The sequence below is a fragment of the Bos grunniens genome, chromosome 5 (assembly GCF_055505025.1).
Source record: "Bos grunniens cultivar Pamir isolate PY7600 chromosome 5, Bosgru_T2T1.0, whole genome shotgun sequence".
In the NCBI taxonomy this organism is placed as follows: Eukaryota; Metazoa; Chordata; class Mammalia; order Artiodactyla; family Bovidae; genus Bos; species Bos grunniens.
This window is the reverse complement of record NC_141169.1, coordinates 74,525,979-74,545,386: the sequence shown is the minus strand read 5'-3', so window position 1 is coordinate 74,545,386 and position 19,408 is coordinate 74,525,979. Positions and strand designations below refer to the sequence as shown.

At 44.2% G+C, this 19,408-nt stretch overlaps 1 protein-coding gene across 23 annotated transcripts in view; it reads right to left on the bottom strand.

The window, feature by feature from the left end:
- Positions 1-18,772, bottom strand: part of HMGXB4 (HMG-box containing 4) — a 35,782-nt gene extending 17,010 nt beyond the window's left edge. For 2 of the 23 annotated variants that reach the window (XR_015164070.1, XR_015164071.1), the window contains exons 1-6: positions 18,458-18,573; positions 17,834-17,943; positions 12,820-12,968; positions 12,486-12,564; positions 10,742-11,700; positions 2,486-2,650 (exon numbers count right to left, since the gene is read on the bottom strand). Coding sequence is in view for 15 of the 23 variants with exons in the window: in XM_086401217.1 (XP_086257343.1) it covers positions 6,964-7,107; positions 10,742-11,700; positions 12,486-12,564; positions 12,820-12,968; positions 17,834-17,873 (1,371 nt within the window). In the remaining 8 variants the exon portion in view is untranslated. Of the gene's footprint in view, positions 1-2,485; positions 2,651-4,825; positions 7,108-10,741; positions 11,701-12,263; positions 12,379-12,485; positions 12,565-12,819; positions 12,969-13,612; positions 13,713-17,833; positions 17,944-18,457 lie in introns of those variants that run through there. The other 21 variants (XR_015164067.1, XM_086401208.1, XR_015164066.1 and 18 more) reach the window with 18 other exon arrangements.
- Positions 18,773-19,408: the final 636 nt, after the last annotated feature.

The window sequence follows — 19,408 nt, the reverse complement described above, 5'->3', positions numbered from 1 at the left end:
CAGACACAATGTGGTAAAGAGAAAGACCCTGGGCTTTGGGGGCCGACATAGCTAGGTTAGAATCTGACTTTAGTTTCCCTGTAAGTAAAACCTGGATGATACCACTGAGCTTGGATAATACTGTTTCCAGAGGTGGGAATTCATCAGTTTGGCACTTCAGGAGGTACTCAGTCATGTTATCTCTATGGTAGGCAGGATCCTAAGATGGCACCCAAGATTTCTGCCCCTCTGGTGGACATGCCTTGTAAAACACCCTCCCTCGACTATGGGCAGGACGGGTGAATACCAGAGGGTGTCACTCCCATGGATCGTATTATGCTATATGGCAAAAGGGGATTTTTTTGCTATTAATTAAGGTTCCTAAGAACTTGTCCAGATGTAATTAAGGTTCCTAAGCGAATTGAATCCGAGTGAATCAAAGAGAGATTATCCTGAGTGGGCCTGATGTTATCCAGTTCAGTTCAGTTGCGTCTGACTCTTTGTGACCCAAGATATTATTCAGTGAGACCTTAAAAGAGGTGAGACCCAACAGGAGACGCTCCCCTGCTGGCCCTGAACTTGGAGACAAGTTGCCATGAGTTCTACAACTGAAAGGAACTGAATGCTGCCAACAACCTGGCAGAGGACATCTAGCCTCAGCCGAGAACCCAGTTCTAGCCAACACGTGGACTTAGTCTTGTGAGAAACGGAACAGAGGGCCCAGAGGAGCCCTGGCTGGACTTCTGATCTATAGGGCAGTGAGGTGATATTAACAAATGGATACTGTGATAATTTGTGATGCCATAATAGAAAAGTTAATTTCTATTCCATTTTTTTCTTTTCTTTTTTTTTTACAATAGAAGTTGTAGCATCCAAAAAGCCAATGTGAGTTTTCTTAAAAATAGAAATTCTGGTGAAGGGGGATAGGGTGAATCCATCTTAAATCAGACAAAGAAAACAGTGGCAAGGCCTTTAAACATTTCATTTAAATAGTAAAGGTCTTAGTTTTAGTATTCTTCTGATGATGCCAGTCCTATTCAGAGATGCTACAGGAGTGAGTTCTGGGTGCTGTATCTCCTTTATTAATTGAGTAACAGCCTCATATCCCCAGACGTGCTAAGTATTCTACTCCTTTCAAATCTCCCTTCATTGGGCTCAAGATAAAATGAAGTGGCATTACAGAGAAAGATATGCGTTCACAGTTCTATATTTGGCCATGAGAGAGAGAGAGGGAGCTATGGACTGATTAGTCTGGGTGATTCTGCTCTGAGAACCCAGTCCTTGGAGTGAGTGTGACAGAAAGCATAAATCTGCTTTCCTCAGACAGTTCCTGTACGTCTCTCTCAGTGTGTGCACCTCGCTTCCCAAGGGTAAGTCTGATGTTGGAGCTGACATAATTTAAAAAATAAAATTATGGCTTCTCAATATACATCAATGACTTCATCTGGTGAAGAATGGGCTGACATTCTGTTGGACTGAGCATCTACTGGCCTTCAGCTTTCCTAAGGGATTTAAATTTTCACCTTATGTGCTGACCTTAGAACCTAGCCTTTGTGTTATAACATGCAACTCCAGCCTAAGGATCCAAAGTTAGGAATTCAAACTTGAGGGTTAAATTTTTTTCCAGGGCAGAGCCATTTTTTTCTAAATTAACAGTCAGAAATAAAACAAATAATGGATGATCTCCAGATAAACAAAATATTTCCATATGATTCTAAGTGCAAGGCCAGTAATTTCACCCTAGAATTTTTTTCTGCTGCCCCACACAGTATGTTAGAATCTTAGTTCCCCATCAGGGATTGAACCTGAGCCCCCTGCACTGAAGCTCAGTCTTAACCATTGGATCCCCAGGTAAGCCCATACCCTAGACTTTTTATTTTTATAGTAGGATTTTAATATTCAATATTCAAGTTTAGCACTTGCTATTTACAATAAATAACCACCTCTCCCCCACTCCCAAACTGGTAATGGAGAAGGAAATGGCAATCAATTACAGAGTTCTTACCTGGGAAATCCTATGGACAAAGGAGCCTGGCAGGCTACAGTCCATGGGGTCTCAAAGAGTCAGACACAACTTAGCAACTAAATAACAAACTGGTAAACCATTTTTTTTTCACTTATTATACAAATATTTAATCCCTCTCCCTACCCCCAAAGTCTTGTGACTCATAGTGGTTACATCTGGAATAACTGGGGGCTCTCCTTTAACAAAATGTTAATACTTCAAAAACTTGGATACTTTATTACTAGCAGCAAATAACTACAACAAATCCACTTAAGCATGACTCAGGAGGTTGTAATTTTACAGCCAGACCTCATTTTAAATGTTTGAAGACATGTGTCACAATATCAAGACCTTCCAAGAGCAATTTCTTAATGTGTTGTATAAAGCAGTCATGCTGAACTCCTTTAGAGCACAGAACTCTTTGTGAAAGTCTGATAAAAATCGCTGTTTGAACCCATCTAGGACTCTAGTTTAAAAACCTATTTTTAAAGGGTAAAATACCTGAGGGTTAAGGCAAAACAGCTTCCCTGGTTGCTCATTCGGTAAAGCATCCGCCTGCAAAGCGGGAGACTGGGTTCAATCCCTGGGTTGGGAAGATCCCCCTGGAGAAGGCATGGCAACCCACTTGAGTGTTCTTGCCTGGAGAATCCCCCTGGACAGAGGAATCTGGCAAAACATAATTTATGAGTTTTCTAAATAAACTTGGCTTTCTTCTGCTGATGACGGAACCCAATCTCTTCACTGATGTTAATACTATGCAGGAGACAGTTACCAAGGCTTTACCTGTGGAAACTCTTTTACCGCTCCCAACAATCCTACAAGGTAGGTTTCATCATTCCTGGCATTTTAAGATGAGAACCAGATACTTGAGGCATTTACCCAGGAACTGGCAGGGCCACCATCTGATGTTCCTCTGAACTAACCTCACTGAGATCTCTAAATCTGTACTGGCCAAAGGAAAGGGTGCCGGAGCAGTCAAGTTTTCACACCAAAGCTTCTGTTTTAACCCTTCTCAATTGGAATCTAATTCTGCTCTCTCTCATATTACATCACTGAGTAGAATTTAAACATTCTTTCTGTGTCCTGTCATCATAAAAACTTGGGGTCAAACCCTTGTACTGCCACTAAACAGGTATGCATCCAGGGGCAGGTTATTTCACTTTTTTGAGCTCGTTTCTGTGAAATGGAGATGAAAATACCTACACCTCATTGGGCACTTGTGGAAATTCATCAGTACACCATAGATTAAAAAACTTAGTGCAGTTCTTAGAATGTATGAGCAACTCCATAGCAAAGTTCTTATTACCACTGTAATTTACTAACGCCTGCTTCCTGCCTTCCACACGGTTTTTACCTTTCGGCTGGCTGGACTTCCTGTGGTTCTCTGAACACCCTACCACCTCTCGTGCCTTCACACGCATTCTCCACTCCTTGACTGGAATGCCCACTCCTCCTTTCCACCTGTCAATTCCTATCTGGCCTTAAGATTCGGTTTTGGTGCTGCCTGCCCCTGAAAGCTTCCTGGTCACCCCTAGGCTCTCCTTGGCACTCGGCATGCATCTCTGCTGAGGTTCAATCCACTGGGTACTTTTCAACCCCTCTTACTACATCGAGAGCTCTTTGAGAGCTGACACTGTATCTGATCAGGGCCTGGCACAATGTAAGTGCAGAATAAATATGTATTTTATGCATAACCAAGTGTCAGAATTGTGTGTGAAAAGCACATTCATTTGTATTCCCTCATCTGCTTCTACATGAAGCAGGCTGGGTGCTTGTTCATTAAGACTGTGCAGAAAAGAATAGGACCAGTGGCCCCTTGATGCACCTCCAGTTGATGTTCCCCTTTCCCCAGCGCCCATGAAGTGTTCCAAGGATCTGTTGTAAACTCGTTCTGTAACATCTGCTTTTGCTCCTTAGGGACCCTGTTTTCTTTCTGGTTCTTAACTGCTTTCCAAATAGATGTTAGTTGCAGAGGTGGCTTCCTAAAAGGTGGGTGTTAATATGAAAACAAAACAGAAACAAAACCATAAAAGCAGCACCCCCTTGCTTATTCTAATTTGTGAAATGAGTGGCTGAAAAAAAAAAGTTTTGTTTTCAAGAATATTTTATGCTTCCAAGGAACTTGGGATGAAAACAGTTGCTGTAACAGAAGCTCTTGATTGAGACATGCCCTGTGCCAAGCATGTTACTCATTCACCTGATTTACTCTAAGTAGCCCCTTTCACAAGTGAGCAGGGAAGCGAGGAAGCCATCTCCAGAGAACAAGTCTAGTAAGTAGCAACTAGAACAAGACCTCCCTGGAGCAGGAAATGGCAACCCAATCCAGTATGCTTGCCTGGGAAATCCCATGGACAGAGGAGCCTGGCAGGCCACGGTCCATGGAGCCGCAAAGACTTGGACATGACTGAATGATGACTGAACTCGAGTCCAAGCTTTCAGCCACTTTATTACAACATCTGTCTGTCTCCATAGGGCTGATCTCAGACACCAGCGCACTGTATCAGTCTCAGTTCCCCTAGGACCTACATTTAGCTTTGTTGAAGGCTTACTGTGGCACTGGGTAATCATCTTAAGTATTGGAAAGGCATGCACTATAGTGGAAAGAGTACAACATTAGGGTTAAAGAAACCTCTATTAAAATTCTGGCTCCATGTCTTGTCTTCTCAGCTTCCTCCTCTGTGAAAGGGAGCTAACCATACCTATCACTCAAGACCCCTCTGTGTGCAAAAAGGCCTCAGAGAGCCTGGCACATGGCAGGATGTCAGAGATGGTGCCTCCTTACTGGTACCACTTCTGGCTATTGTGACTCGTTTATGTAATACCACGACAAGACAAGTCTAGTTATCTCTCTGAATTTAGTTTATTAGTAGATCAATAGCAATGTCTGAGCGTGCCAGGCACTAGGCCAGCCTTCATCTGCTTAGAGCAAATGAGATCACTCTGGAAAGAGATAAGTGAAGACATGCCTCTGAAGTGGCAATGTCACAGATTTTATTTCAAGTGGTAGTGAATGAGGTTTTACTGATTTAGTAAAACCAAAAGTAAGGTATCTTTGGACTTCCCTGGTGGTCCCGTGGTTAAGAATCCTCCTTCCCACGCAGGTGCCATGGGTTTGATCCCTGGTCTGGGAAGATTCCACATGTTTCAGCACAACTAAGCCCATGCACCTCAACTACTGAACCCACACGCTGCAACTACTGAAGCCTGAGTGCCTAGAACCTGTGCTTGGAAACAAGAGTAGCCACCACGATGAGAAGCCCGAGCATCACAACTAGGGAGCCCCCACTCGCTGCAACCAGAAAAAGCCTGCACAAAACAATGAAGACCCAGCACAGCCACACACACACAAAAGGAAAAGAGTCTTGGAAATGCTACCATATTCTGCTCGTCCAATATAAACCAGAAGACCCCCACTCCAACAGCATGATCTTAAAGGGGAAATGATGCAGCAAGGTACCACCTCACGATTTCGCTCTTCCTCTTGGAAAGCAGGATGCAGTAACAAAGAAGCAAAGAAGCGAATAAAAAAGCTAAAAACCTCCTCCAAGATAAAACTCCACACTGAAAGCGTGTCCATGAGGGAGACAGTCAAGTCTCCCTTATTTGTATCGACAGTCATGGTTCTTTAGGAAGAGCTCCCCCCATGTCACTTCCCATTCTCATGGGAACTCTGCCAACCTGGCTTCCGCTCCCATTACACCTGAACTTCTGTCTTTACTAGGCCTCTCTGGTCTTTCCCCTCCAGGGCCTTCGTGCGTGTTGCATGATTCTGCTTTGGGCTCGACGACCTCTCATCCACTCGCGTTTCGTTTACTGCCCACGAGCACCAACTTCTAACCCAAGTCTCAGGTGGTCCATCAACCTCAAAGGCCTCACTTTTCTAGTGCTCCCTGGAAAACCTCCTGAGATGATGCCTCGTCACTGGTGACTTGTCAGTGACAAATGGTAAGTATCGCGTGCTCTTTGGCTAGCTTGCCGAACACCGTGCAAAGTCGAGGGCTTCCAAACTTTGTTGGGTCACGGTGCCTGTGCAGGTCTTCAGGTGGTATAGCTGTTTTGTTTTTATTTTTAATTTCCTTGTTTAAAAAACATATTTATTTTTTTAGCTGTATGGCATGTGGGATCGTAGTTTCCCAACCCGGGATTGAACTTGTGCCTCCTATGGTAGAAATTGGTGTCTTCAACACTGGACCACCAGAGAGTATATGCTTTTTATAACAGCAATCGCTGAAAACCTAGCTTTGAAAAGATATGGCATTACGGAAAGAAACGGAGTATAAAAAGATGTTGAAACTGAGAATTACTTCACTCCAGTAGTTCAGAAGGTACTTGACAGATGGCATATATGGCTGTTTCTCCTGAAATTTTAATGTTGAAAAAAATCCCATGGTACCCCTGTGAGTTTGCTATTGGTGCCCCAGAGGGCCTTGGCATACAGAGGCCCTAAACACCTCTCCATGTATCACCTTACTGAACCTTAACAACCCTACCAGGTTGGTCCATCCTCACTCCCAACTTATAGATGGAGGAGTTATGCAACATGTCCAGCACTGCACAGCTTCTGAGTGGCAGAGCCAGGAATGGAGCCCACGGGGCTGGCTCCATGGCCTTGCTCTTCACCACTTAGCTTCACCACACACTTAGCTCTGCTGAATCTCTAGATTCCTGTCTTGGAATCTACACCTAACTTTTCTTCTTCTTCCAAATCAGACATTTTCTTGCTTCTCCATGTTTACTGCTGTCCTGGTCACAGAACCTAGGGTAGAAAGGGCACACGGAAGCCTACCACACTTCCACAGTGAGCTCCTCGTGTGTGTTTCCTGCAGGCCAAGGGAAAGCTGTTCCTGAAGCCTTCCTTTCTATCTTGAGGTGAATTTTCAGATAGTTCTATTTTTTTTGGCTACACCGAGTAGCATGCAGGATCTTAGTTCTTCAACCGGGGATCAAACCTATGGACCCTGCAGTGGAGGTGCTCAGTCCTAACCACTGGACCGCCAGGAAAGTCCCTCAGATAGTTCTTTTTTTATACTGAAACAAAGCCCAGGGAAGGATTTTGTATTTTTTTCAAGCTCCATGGAAATTTTCACACACAGTGAAAACTCAGTGTATGTCCCATAAATAATCTGTTGGAGAAATAAAGAATTACATTCAGAGTAATCAGGTTTCAGCTGTGGACAGTCACAATCAAATACTGATTCATAGTAAGACTTTTTGCTATAAACTCAAATTCATTTTTCACTAGCAACCGCTCACCACTTGGGGGAGTTATAAAAAAGTCCTCACCCTTGAGGAGATTATAATTTTATCTTCCTAGGCACCCAGGTTCAAAACCTAAAGGGACACCTATGTACTCACTCATGTTTCTGGCTCCCCAGAGCCAAGCCCAGCTGCCAGATCTTGTCACTTTTTCCTTCAGAGTCTCTCCTGAATCTGTCTCTTCAATTCTATTTCTAACAGGCTTTCATTACTGACCTCTGACTATAGTAACTTCCTGGGTGATTTGCCTCAAGTCTCTCCTCGGTCTAAGCCACCAGGTATAGCTTCATCATTTTATTCTTAAATTATCATTTACCGCATATTTAAACCCTGCTCAGAACCCAAAGTGCCATGGCCAAATCTCTCACTTTGCATTGGAGATTCTTTACCATTTGTTTACAACCTACATTTTGGATGCTGTTTTCACCCACATATTCATTCATTTGACATGTGTCACAAAATGCCTACCAAGGACATTGAGGAGTTGAAAGCTATCACAGTAGGTGGCTAAAAGAGTCCCTAAGGAGCTAAAACATCCTCAAGGAGCTTACCATCTTCAACAGGGGAAATGGAATACACACAAAGACAAATCCAATATAAAGAAGAAAATAAGTGCAGTAACTGCCCATAGCAAGGGTGTTCTGGGAATTCATTAGTTACTTATAACTGGAGGGTCAGGATATCTTAGAGGAGGTGGCGTTTGATTGGGTCTTGAAAGGGAAGCAGAGCTTCACTATGTGAAGGAGAAAAAATAAGGGGAAGAAGGTCACTGCAAAATACAATCCAAGGAGTGGAGGTCAGACTGTGAGGAGCAAGTCTGGTTTCTGCACAGTTGCATGCAAATCAGACTGCTAGCAGGTAAAGCTGGAAAGGGAGGCTTCAGGCTAGATCACCATTATGAATGCTTGGGCAAGGGTTTGGACTTTGATATTTATTCATTCAACAAGCATTCATTGATTTTTGACAATGGGCCAGACTGCAGATTACGTATTAGGGACAGAATGGACAGCAAGGCAGACATGATCTCGGTCCCCCTGGAGTTTATGGTTTAACATGAAGACAGTAAAAATTCACTGAGGATGTTGAGCGGACAACTGTCATCATCAAGTGATACTTAAGTTCATTCTGGCATCAGTGTAAGACTAATTAACTGCATGGGTGAAGAGATGGAAAGAGGGCTATTTATTACATTAAGTACTGAGAGAGATGAGGCAGTGGTGATAGAGGGCATAAAAGTGTGGAAGTTATTAAAAAGGAAGAATATCAGCCTCAGTCCTTAAGAGGAGGGAAATGTAAAAGTGAACTATAAGGTTGGAAAAAAACATCAGAAAAAGTGGGACTGACTGAGAATGGGTACGAGAAATACCTCTGAGTATCTGTGATGAGGGTAGTACCTGTATCATGATAGAGGTTTGGTCACATAGGTGTGTGAACATATCAACACTCATCACACGGTATACTTAACATTTGTGCATTTTTACCATATGTGAATTTTACCTAATAAAAGCCCAGAAGACAAATATTGAGCTTAAGTTAATGATATGCAAACTGAAGTGTCTAGGGGTGAAGTGTATGATACATACAACTTACTTTAAGATATATTAACAAAGATAAGATAAATGGATGGATGACAAAGCAAATGGCCAAATACTAACTACAGAATCTCAATGGGTGGCATATGGTGTTCACTGTATAATTCTTTAATGCTTTTAGCTTAAAAAATTTCATAATAAAGTACTGAGAAAAATAATAAGCATATAGGTTTGAGTCTCGGTTGACTGGTAGGACATGAGGATTATAGGAAGCGATGGAGGGGGAGAGGCAGGCTTAGGGGTCTGGCGATGAGCTTCGTGAGTGACACACGGTCTGAGGTAGCCAAGGCGTTCAGGTAGAAATATTATCAGAGAGTTGGAAACACAGGACCGGAGTTCAGCTCTTTTGCTCTCCTGCTTCCTAAACATCTCTCTGCCTCCATGCCCTTCCGCTGATTAACCTTTTTCTCCTTCAAGCTTTCTGTGATCACCTTGCCTTCCTCACATTTAACTAGGAGATTAATTAATGGCATTAGCATGTATCACTAGAGTGGAAATTCTTGGAATAAACAGTATCTTACACAGGAAATGTATCACTTTGTGAAATAATTTTGGAATAAACAATGAATAAAACCTGCCCTGGAATTTGTCCAGTTCTTGATGATCCTTAGATCAGAAGGTACAGTTTTTTTCTTTCTGATCTGTATATTTTCTTAAACAGCAATCTTACTAGTGGGGAAAATAACTTGTGCCTCAATTATAGGCCGAAATGAAATCACCAATCCTATGTTCTTAATATAGTTGATTTTCTCTTAGTTGCTTTTTTTTTCTGATTTTACCTGACATTTAACTTTGCAGGGGAAAGGAAGAAAATGGTTGTCCTTGGGTGGTAAAAACTATGATAGATTTTTTTCTACTATTCTGAATTTCTAAGTTTCTAGACAAATAACATGCTACTTTGATAACTGGGGGGAAAAAGTTTATCTTTTAAAGGAAACCTGTAACTGTTAGAAAATTTCTTGAGTTGTGAGACAGAAATCAAACCAAGGCATCTGATTTCTATTCCTTTCTTCTCAGTAAATGGTGAGCTTCCTGAGATCAAGAGCTATAGGCCCCTTGCTCCTCTTCCCACCTCTTAACTCATATGGCAGCACTGGTCTTGGCACACAGAAAGCACTCACACGGTGACAGAACACATCTCTGACACTAAAAAGAACACCGCATCATAGCCAATATCAGTTAGTGGGAAGCCATTACCTTATTTTGTCATTCTAATTTAAAAAATCTGTTTTTCAAGATGAACTCACAGAATGAATACCTTTTCATCTCTCTCAACTGCCTTAGGCAGACTGCACTGCCGAGTAAAAGAAATTGGGTTTGGCTCCTTCTATGAATTCCAAGGGCCAGTCAGAAAAAAAACCTTGGTATTTCTAAACCCATGCTTGGCACAGTGGGAGAACAACTTTCTCATGAAAACCCATGAATAATTAAGATGGCTCCTATTTCTGTACCATTGGTACTATTTTATGAGTGAACGTGTTAGTTGCTCAGTCGTATCCGACTCTTTGCAAACCATGGACTGTAGCCAGCCAGGCTTCTCTGTCCGTGGGATTTCCAGGCAAGAATACTGGAGTGGGTAGCCATTCTCTTCTCCAGGGGGTGTTCCCAGGGATTGAACCCGGGTGTCCTGCATTGCATGCAGATTCTTTACCATCTGAGCCATCAGATTTATATTTCAGTAGAACTGTTGCTTCTGTTAAAAAAAAAAAAGTGGACTAGAGATTCTGCAATGTTCTTTCGTGAGCCACCAGGGAAGCCCAGCACTATTTTATACTTTGCATCGTTCCAGTGGATTTATCTTGCTACATTCCCAATGGTTCACCTGCTTAATTCCAAGTCCACTTACTATGGTCAAGGAAAAAACCTGCTTCACCTCTTGTCCTCCGTCATACTTAAAAACATGCCTTACCTTTTCTCCTCGGTCTCTCTCTCTGTCCTTCTCCTCTCTTTTCTTTTTTTTCTCGCTGTGCCCGTCTGTGTGGAGGCTGGGAAGCGGCGGGGGCGGGGTGGGGGCTCCGGCGTACGGGAGGCTGGGAGCGGGGACAGGCGGCACGGGGACCTCTCCTGCCACCGCAGCAGGGGGAAGCCCCGAACTCCTCTTGGACTTGGAGTGTCGCTTCTCTTTATGCTTCTCCTTGTCCTTCTTCTTTTTGCTCTTCTTTGACTTCTTTTTCTTTTTGATTTCCCGGTAAGAATCATCGATCACTAACTCCCCAGCCTCTAGCTCCCCGCCAGAGGAGGAGTCTGATTCTACCAGGATAGGTTCCAGCCCTGAAAGGTCAAGGTTAGCACTGTGGGATTCTGGGAACTGGGAGGCCTCAGAGCCACAGCCTTCGGGGCCAGGAGATGAACGTGGGTCTGAGGATGACTTGTGCTTCTTCCGGGCTGTTTTTAGAAAGCTCTGTAACTCGTGTCCTAGGAGTAAAGCACCCTGCTCATCCCGAGCTGACTTCTTAGAAGATTTTTTCACAGTCCCTTGTTGAGAGGGGTACTGAAAAGACTCCTCGTCAACGGAGCTGCTCCCCTTCTCCTTGGGCGAGAGGATAAGTTTCATCTTTAAGCCGTCAGGCTCACGGAGGGTCAGTGTCTCTGTGTTCACGTAGAGCGGTTTCATTTTTTTGGATTTGTGGGAACTGCCATCCTCCAGGGACAGCTCCCCACTGCTTCCGCTGACTTTCTTCCTGTGGTGTTCCTTCTTACTCTCCGAATGGCTTGAGGAACTGGACGACTTTTCTCCTATCTTTTTGGAGGGTTTGGCCCCTGTGGCCAGAGGGGAAGTGATTGCTTTCAATAGGTCCATAGCTGTATCAGCAGACTGTGGGCTGGACTTTTTCTTTTTCTTCTGTGACGGCTCCAAAGACGAAATATCTAGAAGTAATCAAGAGAAGTAATTGTCCCTATAGCAGAGTAACTTCTAGCAAGTTTCCTCTCTCACCAAAAACCCCCAACTAAGATGAGGAAGAGGCTAACAGGAATGACTGGAGGGGAGGCCCTTCAACTGATTGTAAACATTCAGAGATGATGCCCACGTGCTTCTTGGCTTGGTAGATCCTGCCTCTGACCCTGAAGACAGTTCTTGCCACTCAAGATGTTTTTCTTCACTGAGTCTTCACAAGCCACCAAAGACAGCATGCTCAGAAGGATGGACTGTGGCTGCGGGGTTACGCGTAGTTACAACTTTAGATTACGCTGAAGACAAAGCCTCATTTGTTTCTGGGTTCAGGACAAATCCATTCTAGCAAAGAGTCGGTCTCGTCAGCTAAGTGCATAATATAGCTCAGAAAAGCTGGTCTTGTGAGTGGATACGCGCTGGAGTGAGAAGGAACCCACAGGCGCAGGCTGGAGGGCCCAGGACTACAAATGGCAAGAGGGATGCTAATAACAATGGGCGCAAGATAAGTGGATGATTGGGGGGAGAAGGAACCTGGTACCTGGTGTATCACAAATGAAGACTGTTCTTCTATGCTGAATCCTCCAAAATACCAGCCCTCCACCTCTCTCCTCCTTCACACTGGTTTATCGGCACTCAGAACAAGAACCACTGTCCTGTTAAATAGGCCACTGAGTCAGCAACATCTGGATCTCTCTCCCCTACCCCGACTCCAAGAACCAGTGAAGCGTCTGTCCCGCCTGCTGCCGCTCCCCAGCCTCACCTCCATAGTAGTAGTCATCGGAGGAGTGCTTCCTCTTTTTCCTGTGCGTGTCCGTCCCCAAGAAGTAAAGCTCACTGTCCTAGAATTCAAGAGGAAGGAGAACTGAGCAACGAATAAGACGATGAGGCACAGGCACTTTGGAACCAATGTTGTTTTCTGACGATTTCTGACTTTGGAAATAAAGTACCACACAGGAAATAGTAAAAAAAAAAAAGATGTGAATGATGCTTATCTTTCTTTTTAAACGTTTTTCAAAGAAGCATCTTTCTTCGAATACTAGGAAACACACTATGAACTAGTTTAAACATTCCTAATTCAAATGTTTAGAATTTACCTTTAATTTCTTCTTGGAAGAATTCCTGACCTGAGCAGCGATTTCTTCCTCTTCCCTCAAAAAATCTTTGTAAGAACGTTTCTTTTCTCGTTGGCTTCGGCCAGCAGCTAGCCCTATGTCCTCAAAGCTGTGATCACCATCAAAGCAATCTGAGAAGCACAGGTTCATTTGGGAAAGGAAATGAGAAAGTCAAGTAAGTCACGACTGCATCACCACCCATGAAATGCAACAGTCCCTCCATTTCCGAATTAGAATCATGTCATTTGGTAAGTCCACTGGAACACAGGGCTAGATCCGAGGGGGTGAGCATTATGTCCTGACGAGTTGGCTGCAAATAAGAATCAGACCTGAAGAAACAATGCTTCCATGCTATGCAAAGGCCCAAGGTGCGTCCTGAAACATGGTTTCTTGGTTGTGGTTTGGCAGGTGGACACGGACTTGCAGAGGTAAGGCTGAAAAGAATAAGGATTCATGTGCTGTGCTGCTCTGTGGGCGTCCACTGTGTGGTTCCTATCCCCAGGCTCCTGCACACTGGAGCTGGCAAGGACCACGAGTGCTGCTGGGGATCACCCCATAGACTAGAGACTTATGGCTCAGACTCTCGGGTTAGAACCCTGTCCCAGTTTGCGTTTCCATGGGCCCAGTCTGGGGATGATGTGAAGTTTTACTAGTGCTCTGGGTCATCACTTGGGAGTCCAGGCTGTGATGGCCAGTCCTGGTCTCTATGTCCATGGGCTGCAAGGATTGAAGAGGACACCCTCTTTGGAATGCTTCTCAGGTTAAGGGGTCATACCTTCTTTCTTCACGGAGTCATCATAAGCCATGGCGGTCCTGCAGGGCCTTTGAGAATGGGGTCCCTGTGTCCAGGCTCCTTCCCGTCTACAGGACCAGGTCTGAGAAACAAAGAAGGAAAACCCGCCTGTAATGCGAAATCACTGTGGAGAAGCAACCGTCCAGGTGGAAATGCGAAGTGATCCAAGGGCGGACTGGAAGGGCAGCAAGGAATAAAGGAGGGTCTTGTCACCACCTTCTCTTTCTGTTTGTAAATATACTAGGGATGCAGCTGTAGCAAGTGCATTAGGCTTAATTCGATTTGATTCATGAATTAAAGCTGTCAGTTGGGGAAGTATATAAAATACCTCCCATTAAAAAAAAAAAACTTCAAAAATTCATGAGAACTTGTGAAATGCCAACAGGCCTAGTAACACTGAGACAGGGTGAAAGCCGACATGAAGTCAGGGTTAGGTTCAATTACGGTCACAAAATGCACAGACAAAGCAGGATGCAGAGGAAGACAGATCATGCCAGGCATTTGAGACCACAACATCCTACTGGTTGAACTGGTGACAGGCTAAAATCTGTTGTATTGCAGTTTAAGCAGAAATGATGACAGGGATAGTAAAGATCTTGAGAGCATAATTTTTTGGTGTGTATTTTGTTGGGCTCTTTGAATTTGCTCAAAATCACAGAAGTGTAAAAGTAGGCACACTTCTTATATTAGTTGCCCATAAAACAGCTTTAATGCCATCAAGCCTTTCTTAAAGGCTACAGGTGAAAATGGGCTTCCCTTGTGGCTCAGCTGGTAAAGAATCTGCCTGTAACTCAGGAGACCTGGGTTAGGAAGATCCCTAGGAGAAGGGAAAGGCTACCCACTCCAGTATTCTGGCTTGGAAAATTCCACGGAGTGTATAGTCCATGGGATCGCAAAGAGTCGGACACGACTGAACAACTTTCACTTTCACAGGTGAAAATAAGGAGGAATTGCCACCTGTCCACTGGTGATGGAATTTTTATCATTATTAAGATATTCACTAATTTGAAGAACTGTTAAAATTTAAGTGTTCTAAATACTGCTTTAAATTCGTTAACATTACTTTTTTGGCATTCAACTTTATATGTCCATTTTGACTGTGAAGATGACAAGCCATAAACTGCACTGGAAGGTAAGGTTCTTCAAATATTTTTAGGACAGGCAATGTCACAATTCCTGCAGGAAAAGTTTTTGCAGGAAGTTTAAATTTTATATACTAAATATATTGAAAATGTCTTCATTCTGTTAGTGAAATGCTTAAAAGTTGATCTGATTATTTACTTATATTTTACCTTCATAACGACAGTGGGGTTTAGAAATGCTGAAGGACACTTCAACGAGATATTGACAATCCCTTTGAGGAAGGTACAGGTAATTGTGAAGTATGCAACTTTTAGGAAAGAAAAGATGAATGAACAAGGGCAACTTTCCTAAGAGTTACATTTAAAATAAACCAAAAGAAAAAAGACCTACTTGCACAAGTCAGATAAGATGCAATGCACAGATAAGTTTATGTTGAAAATAGAAAAAGAAGTATTACCAGGAACGATTTACAAGTAACATTCAGAAATGTAAAAAAGCATTTCTCCACTTCCCTAAGGAATGGAAAGAAGAATGGACTTGGTCAAGGTAAGAGGGGCTTGAGTGAAGTGGAAAAATGAAATGAACTTGGTTCTTTTTACAAATAACTGGAGAACTGCTTACTCAAAGGGCTTTTCACAGGAAATTATGGGGATATGAGGTTGGGTATCATGTAGAAATTCATAATATAGCCAGTTTTCCATGTTCCAATACTAAGCGTTAAACTTTCTCAAATAGAAATTACTGTTGCCCCCTGTCCACCCACATGGTGCAACTCCAGGAGGGGTCAGAGGAGAAGCATCATCATAGGGAATTACATCCATTCATTTAAAAACAGAATATCTGCTCACTGGCACTAAAGCATAGTAAGTTTATTAGAAGAGTATATGGACCCCATTCATTTTCATAGGCTGATAATGCCAAGAAATAGCACAACTTGTGACCTCAAGTTAAATGTTTTCCATGCCAAATGGATTCTGGCTAAGAACCTTTGAGAAATAATGGGCAAAAAAATCTGAAATATTCAACGCCAATGCGGCCACCAATCTGTGGTCAAGAACAAAATGCTCTACTGTATGAAGTGAAGGCAGGTCCTGAGACTTATAACCAGGCCTTCCCTTTGGAAATATCAAAACTAACATAAAACAGAGCTGAACAACTAACAGAATAGGAGTAAGTAGTTCTGAAGACAGCTCCAGAAAGAAAACAATGATGTCACTTACTGGACTATGAAAAGGCACTCATGGTCTCTTAACTGCTTTGAAAAACAACCAGTGGATGAAAAAACTGTACAAGGGAACAGAAAATTAGGAGCTGATCCTCAGAGGCACAGAACAGCACAGAAAACGTGTGCTGGTGTTGGCATTTTGTATTACAATCAGGTCTGCTACTATTATTCTAAAGACACAGGAGGAGCATTTATAAATTACAAGATTAAACAACCTATAGTAAAAAATGAACGGGGCCTGAAGGCAAGTCCAACTCAGTAAAGAACTGGGACGGTCAAGAGCTTAGAAAACTAAAATTAGATACAATGGTCTCACTCACTCACAGCTTGGGCAGACTGATGGACCCTGAACTTGTAGGTTCTTTCAAGTGAGGATATTATTGCAGCCCAGGGGTTAGTTTTGGATGCTGACTCATAGAAGGAAGATGAAACCAGATAAAGAAGTCTCAAGCAACAGTGTGGAGGAAAGGCAAAGTTAGGGCAACATTTATACAAGATAACTCTCCTGATGTTCTTTCCAGGTCTTGAACATTATCCATGATAAATTCAGAGTCCAGGCTTAGGCAGCAGATTGTGAGGATTAATGAAATTGAAAAATATTAGGCTGGATATTCACATTAGAAAACAGAGGCCATAATTACATTAAATGTTGGCAAATGTAAAAACTCATTTCGATGTTTAAAGCTCATTCTCCGGAACTCCATAAATTTTGGTGTGTGTAGAATTCAAAACTGTCAACTTCAAAAGGTAGGATAATTTTACAATTATGTTCCTTTCAGTGGGTTAAGAAATGACAACAGAAGTAAAAGTTCATTATTTATGTTGTTTGTGGAAGTAAGAAATATGTCATCACGAAACGTGTACTTTTGGAAGGTGAGAATTATCAAACTTGGGGACTTCTCTTCAAGAGATGAAAAAAGGAGACAGCGCTACTCTTCCACTTGTAGGCGAGTATATGGCGATGTTCAGGCTTTGCCCTCGGAGTTATCAAAGCAATCAGGAAAAAAGGGGAAATCATCAGACATAGTACTTTGTTATTTTGAAAGCCCAAATTAAAAGTACTTTGGAAAATAAAGTTTCAGAAGATGGTGTTTTGAGGTCATCTCAGCCCCAGCATTCACTAGCAAGCTTCTTCATCCCAAAATGTAAGTGTGTTTTGAAAAAGACAAAGTAAGCCTCGGAAACCCGGGCAGTAAGCGAAATCCTGAGGCGCGGGTCCAGTTCAGGAGGCAAGCCTTTGTCAAGATTTTCAAGATTCCACGTTCTCTTCTTCCAGCCCTTCTTTCAGGAACTCAAGCTGCCAGTCGGTGCAGGAAAAGGAAGATGCACATACAGCTGTTGCCAGTTTCTGAATTGCTGCTGTTGTTACTTTGAGGATAGGAGCAGGGGATGCCTTCTCATTTTCGCCCAGATTTCCTCCAATCTCAGAACCCAGAGCCTGGTAATTCTTGCCACTCCCTTCTCCACGAACCTACCTATGCAGCACTCACAGCCCCTGCCAGCTCTGGAAACTGCAGAGATCCCGACAGCCAGGGGTGGGGATTGAATCCTCTCATTGGGGTGCAATTGAGCGGAACCACGACCACCACACAGATCTGCTGACAACACACATTTCCAAAAAAACCCAGCGGTACAAATTTTGACAAGCCTTATCCAATCAACAGGCTCTACTCTAGATTCAGTGGTTGTTTTTTTTTAATTCTGCTATGGGGTAATATAATCAGCCACCAACTTAGCCATCAGGTAGCAGAGAGATAAGATGGTTCTCTTCTGCCCGATAGAAAAATTAAGTGAAACCTACAAGTAAACAGCTTTGGGTTTAAAATGGGTCTGGATGGAGCAGATCCCACTAAGGAAGGCACGTTCAAACTGGGTCGCACGCAATGATTACATACCACACAGGTTATTGCTACAAAGAGCCCCCAAGACCACCATTTTTGTGGTCCCCACGGCAAACCAACGGGATTCTCTTGGCAGTTTTGCAGCAACAGCTAGTTCAACAAAGCTGGGCGAAGAGGGGAAAAAAAAAGAAAGCTCGTCGCATCCATTCCTGCCAGCCGCGCCCCAGCCCTCCCGTCACCCCGGCTCCCTTGCCCCTTGACAGCCCAGGGACCGTGTCCCGGGTCCTGAGCCGCAAGGCGGCCACGACCCGGGTTCCCGCGTCCCGGCGGCTCTAGGCGCCCCCGAGGGCGGAGACGGCCGGGCAGGGGGAGGGGCGGCCTCGGCCCGCGGGCCCCCGGGGCGGCCGCACGCCCCCTCCCGGCCCGCACTTTCCCGCCTTCCCCATTTGAACAGCTCCCGCCCGCCTTCCTCCTTCGGCCCGCTCCAGCCCCTTCCCGGGGGCGGACTGCGGCCGCTACTCCAGTCCCCGGCTCGGCCCCTGGGCTAGGCCGCGAGGGGCCCGGGGCGCTCTCGGGGCGGTGTCGCGGCCCGAGGCGGCGGGTGGCGGCGGGGCGGGGCCGCTGCCGCCTGGGGGTGGGGGCCTAGCTCGGCCTCGTGGGGGCTCCGCTCGCCGCTACCTTCACTAGGCTCGCCCGGATCCCGCCTCAGCGCCGCCGACCGCCGCCATCTTGGAGAAGGAGAGAAAAGCGCGAGCGACCAGGGAGCCTCAGTCGAGCCCAGAGCGCAGACTCTGCTTTGGAAGGGGAATCCCGCTGGTGCAAGAGCGCCGAGCGCATCGAATGAGATGCTGGGCTTGCTGAGCCCCGGAGCTAGTCTGTAATAAGAATTAGTTCTGTGTCAGGCTTGGGCTAGAAGCTTTACGAACAGGACAGCATTTGATCCTCACTGCATCTCTGTGAGGTAGGTTCCGTCACATTTTACAGATCAGAAATGGGGTTCAGAGGGAGGGGTTAAGTGACTTGCCCAAGGATACACAGGTAGTTGGAGTGCAAGACAGGCTACCAGCCACTTCTAAGACTTTTGAGTTTTACTGAAGTGCTCTTTCCGAAAAACCCTGCTGTTTCCTTCAAGATATTTTTATACAATAACTTCTGTCTTTGCAAAATCGTGCAGATTAATACCAGTGCTGCTTGTCTGGAATTTAGCATCTGCATTTAGAAGATTGGCGTATTTGGGGTGAGGTAGGCAGAATGTATCTTTATAACAATGCACTGAAAAATAATTTGCACGGCACATCATCTGCATTTCTCCCCATAAATCGTTTGCATTTCAAAGTTAGAAACAGTTTTCAGAGAAATGAAAAGTTGCTACACAAAGGAGGGAAAGGGTTTTGTTTTTTCCCCATTTTGCTCTGGAGAATTCAGACCAATGGGTAGAAGTTACAGTGTGCAGCTCTTGGTTCAATATGCAGACGAATTAATTTTTCCAGCGCAGTTCAGTTATGTTTGACTACTTTGTAAGGTAGTGAGCTCCCTGTCACCAGAGGAGTCCAAGCAGAAGCTAGTGTCATAGTTTCTGTGGAGCAGGGAGTTTAGAGATATAGAATGACTTATCAGTTCAGTTCAGTC